The sequence below is a fragment of the Lagopus leucura genome, unplaced genomic scaffold (genome assembly GCF_019238085.1).
Source record: "Lagopus leucura isolate 7727_CA_CO unplaced genomic scaffold, USGS_WTPT01 42764-0_obj-0_obj, whole genome shotgun sequence".
Lineage (NCBI taxonomy): Eukaryota > Metazoa > Chordata > Aves > Galliformes > Phasianidae > Lagopus > Lagopus leucura.
In genome coordinates, this window is record NW_024965338.1 from 1 (window position 1) to 4,851 (window position 4,851).

Below are 4,851 nucleotides of genomic sequence, written 5' to 3' on the forward strand. Positions count from 1 at the left end.
CAGGAAGCTGCTGACCAGGACAGGGCACCCTGTGGTGGTGGTGGCAAGGCCCATTGAACTCAGCTGTGTGGGACTGGGAGCACAGAGCACTGCTCTCACCTTGCTGAATGCACTGTTGGGGTCTCCAGCATTTTTTCCTGTGTTTGTGAATAAGGGGCTAAGAGATGGGAGTGGTGCTTTGAGGTGGCTGCATGGTTACTGCTAAGGAAGGGTTTAGTTTGCACCATTATGGGCAGTAGGATAGCAGCACCTCCCATGGGTGCAGCCACTGCCTGCTGTTACCATCACTAGTTTGCTCAGGGTCTTCATTGTGCAGCTAGGAGCCCCATCCCAGTGCTTCCGCACAGAAGCATCAAACTGCAGCTGATCTTACCTATAGAAAATGGCATAAAAGCCTCCCTCTTCCAGAACTGACCGTCTTTCAGGAAATGCTCAGGATTAAAGCTGTGAGGGGTTTCCCAGTCCTTCTTGTCAAGCATCACGGAGGATAGGTTTGGGACTACAATAGTGCCCTGCAGAAAGAAAGAAAATCACTTTGCACTCTCTCTGCCACTGCCAACAGGAGGAAAAATTTTACTTTCCTGTGTGCTAGCCATGAAGAACATCTGTATTCAAATCCACCACAAGTATTTTTTCCTCAGGGATGATCTCTGGGCAGGGTAAGGATGCTGCTGCTTTGTCCGTTTGTGGACTGGGAAATGGGAGTGTTCTCCTAAAGGCTGGTCTGATGTATAGTGAAGTTACCTTGGGCAGGTGGAAACCAGCCAGGACTGTGTCCTTCATTGCCTCTCTAGGCAAACTGAAAGGGATGATGTTGCCTTTCCTCTGCACTTCATGGATGACGGCATTGGTGTAGGGCATCTTGTCCCTGTCCTCCAAGGCTGGCTGCCGTGTCTGCCCAATGACAGCATCAATCTCTGCTTGCACACGGGCTGTTTGGAAAGAGGAAGCATCAGCTATAGTGCAGCAAAGCCATAGCTCCCCTGGGGACACCATGTCATTTTTGTTGTTTGGCTCCCCCAAGGATCATCCCACATCATGTATCACCAGGGCATCTTGCATCTTCAGGTACTAAAGGGGCCCTGAGCTCTGTGCAGTGCACCTGTCACCTCTGCCAAAATGCCAGTCTTTGTTGGAGAGGTTGCCCCTTTTGTCTGTTGGTATTCCAATATTAGAAGGGCAAGGATCATCATAGCAGAGGCATGTGGCTGAATGCAAAAACAAACAAACAAACCACCAAACTTTCCTGTGCCTAATTTGCAAGAGTACTGAGGGATTCACATAATTGCAAGGGTTGGAAGAGATCACTAGGGATCGAGTCCAACTCTCCTGCTTAAGCATCTTCCCTACTGTAGGTCACATGTGTAAACATCCAGGCAAGTCCTGAGTATCTGCCAAGGAGGAGACACCTTAAGCACTCAGAGCAGCCTCTTCCAGCGCTCTGTTACCTCTACTCTAAAGCAATTCTTCTGCAAGTTTGTGTGGAACTTCCTATGTTCCAGTTTTTGGCTGTTCCTCCTTTTCTTATACTAAACAACACTGAAAAGAGTCCAGCCACATACAATTACCTCCCACACTTCTTAGGTATTTATAAAGGGGTCCTTCTTGGCAGAGCTCCTCTCCAATAGGTCATCCATCCCCAAACTGTTGTACTGTTGCTTGTGGTTATTTCTCTACAGGTGCTAAACTCTACACTTGCTTTAGTTGAATCTTATCAAACTTTTCTCCTCTCTTGGCCTGAACAGAATATCTCACCAAGCTACAATAGGGCTGTGCACGTTCTACTCATACCTTGAATCTCTGGATATATGGCCATAAACAGCAGGGCCCAGCGGATGGTTGTGGAGGTGGTCTCAGTCCCAGCAAAAAACAGGTCGAGAGTGCATGCAACCAGGTTATCCTCGCAGAAATCACTGCCATTGGGCTTCAGAAAATCAAGTGTTAGTGCCACATTAAAAGCAAGAACTTCCCCCAAAATCAGACTCAGTCCCGCCTCAAGGCTTTTGGCAGAAGCTGCATCCTCATTCCTCCAATGGATGCTCCAAAACTAATGTCCATCCTGAGCTCACATATGGACACACCAGCAGCTCAGGTGGGGAATTTCATTTGCTTCTCAGCCCTCCTGATCTCCAGTCCCTACTGAGGAAGGCCTTGCTCCACACTGCTGACCTTGGCCATCTCCTGCAGGTAGCTGTCGATGAAGTCTCGGCTCTCTGAGGGGTTCAGGTCTTCCTTATGTTTGCTGATCTTCTCTTTCACAAAACCTTTCATGAGTCTCCAGTTTTCAAAAATGGTTTGGTGAGATCCTGGGAAGTACTTTATTATGGAGGGGAAAGCATTGTACAGCTTTGGATAGAAAAAAAAAAGAAAAAAAGAAGAAAATTGAGTAAAGGACTGAAAACCCAAATTGTTTTCAAAACTTGAAAAGCCTGCAAAGCCACAACCCTACAGTGCTGGAGGAGATGGAATTAACCTCACCAGAAGAGCATGACAAAGGATTGCTATCTCCACTGTCAGAGAGATTACTGCATTCTTCGTAGTTACAGCAAGAAGCTTGGTGCTCAATGGACAGGAGCAGTGATGAAAGAAAGAAATGTGAGCATTGCACAGCTTGAGAATGTGGCAGAAATAAATTACAGGCAGATGTACTTGATGCAATGGAAAGAGGAATGGCAATGAGTGCTCTTGGAAACTTTAGTATTGCTCCTTCCCATAACCTCTCCTAGGGACCCGCCCAAACCCTCTGCTGTATTCATTTCCTTCCCAAAGCACAGGAAAACCAGCTGGGGTAGCTCAGCTTTGTGACCACTGGGGACTGCACCAGCACCAGAACATCTTAAGGGAGAAGAGGCACCACAAAGCTGTGGGAAGCAGCAAAGAAAATCTCATGGATCCAGAGCAGGGAGAAACGGCTCCTAGGCTTGGCCAGCCCCCACTTTTGGTGAGGGCCTCACCTTGAACAGTGTGCAATTTTGTGTGCTGTATTACGTAAGGATATAGAACTATCAGAAAGCATCCAAAGGAGTGCTACAAAGATAGAGAAGGGTATACAAGGCCAACGCATGAGGATTGCTGAGGTCTGTTGTTCTGTTCTGGGGGTGGGGGGCTATACCTGGCTCATTATCTTCCCATGGAGGGTAACAGTCTCATCCATCAGCCGCAGCAAGTTTTGGAAGTCCTCATCATGGTATTCAAACCGATTGCCGAAGGTGATGGAGCAGATAACGTTTGAAACAGCACTGTTGATTTTAAGGTGAGGATTGAAAGGATTTCCTGGAGAAGGAAAGAGGGAACAATCATTCTCTTCCGGTCTCTGCAGACAAGGGGAAGAAAGTGCCATCATCAGAGGAAAATATTCAATAAGTGGGATGAAAGATCCTGGATGGGCACCTGCTTGGAGATGCCTGTTTGCTTAGAAAGGAAAATGCAAAACAGCTTCAGAAGAGCAAACATCATTGGTGTTAATTCAGAATATTGGTGTTAACTGGCCCCTGGAATTTCCCAGCGGTCTCAAAAGGAGCAATAGACAAAGGTAGGCTAAGAAGACTGTTTTGAGTGTTACACAGTTGCATCTATCAGTTAATCTCAGGGCAAAACACTTATAGAAGGAGTCTGGGATGCTGGCAGATTGCTTAGCATTGCTTATGAGATGAGGAGAAAGAGGATGTTGGTGGGTTAGTTAGCAGCTGGCAGAAGGTGAGTATGCCCATGAGACCAAGAATGAAAATAGCATCTGGGCTCATATCAGATACAGTGTAGCCAGCAGGAGCAGGGTGGTGATCATCCCTCTGTGCTCAGTACTTGTGAGGCCACATCTTGGGTGCTGTAGTAACTGGACAGATCAATACAACGAGAAAGGCATTACAACAAAGATATGATGATAGAAGGAGTGACACAATAGAAATGTACTATAAAGGATGGGAAAAAGATTGCTTATCTGTAGCAGAAGATTCCAGGTTCACACAGGAAAGCTTCACCAAGGACAGATCTCCAAGAAGAGATCCTTCCTTAGTGGCAGTCAGCCCTTAAATGAGGTCTAAGAAGGTGCAGCCAGGCTCCACCCCTTCTGGTCACACAGCTGAATTCTGTCACAGAGCTGAATTGTCTTCACCTGTGCTCCCAGGGCTGAGGGGGGTCCTTTCCTCAGGTGCTCAATCAGTGGTTGAGGCCATGACTCAGCATCTCCAATACAGGTGCTGAGTTGAGTTTTGGGCCCCTCTCTTCAAGAAAGGCATTGAGGCTCTGGAGCATGTCCAGAGAAGGGGAATGAAGCTATGAAGGGTCTGGAAAACAACTCTGATAGCCAGCTGCAGAAGGAACTGGGATGGTTCAGTCTGGAGGAGAGAAGGTTCAGGTGATGCCTTATTGCCCTATACATCTCCCTGAAAAGAAGCTAGAGCAAAGTAGGGTTTGGCCTAACTTCCTAAATAACAGTGATGGGATAAGAGGTAATGGCCTTAAGTTTTTCCATGGGAGGTTCAGGATGGATATTAAAAAAAATTTCTTTTCAGAACGATTGATCAGACATTGGCATATGATTCCAGAGAGGTCATGGAGTCACCATCCCTGGAGGTTCTCAAGAAAAAGGAACTGTGGCACTAAGAGAAATGATTAGTGGACATACTGAGCATGGGTTGGGGTTGGACTTGGTGATCTTAGAGGTTGTTTCCAACCATAATGATTCTGTGGTTCTATGATTTTTCAGCAGGCATTAGCATAGGGGAAATTAAAATGGTCCAAGATGGATTCTGCCTTCAGCACAACTGCTGAGGGAAGTGCTCCTCACCCTGCTCATCCCTGAACGCATCCGTGAGGAACCGGCACTCCTCCTGGATCCGCTCCTCCAGGCTC

At 47.1% G+C, this 4,851-nt stretch overlaps 1 protein-coding gene across 1 annotated transcript; it reads right to left on the reverse strand.

The window, feature by feature from the left end:
- Window positions 1-6: 6 nt before the first annotated feature.
- LOC122192067 (cytochrome P450 2J2-like) lies at window positions 7-4,847 on the reverse strand (the record flags this gene model as incomplete). Its single annotated transcript, XM_042892513.1, has 6 exons — window positions 7-512; window positions 745-932; window positions 1,792-1,924; window positions 2,170-2,346; window positions 3,113-3,273; window positions 4,787-4,847. Coding segments are annotated over 6 exons (927 nt in total), but the record flags the coding sequence as incomplete, so codon positions are not given.
- Window positions 4,848-4,851: the final 4 nt, after the last annotated feature.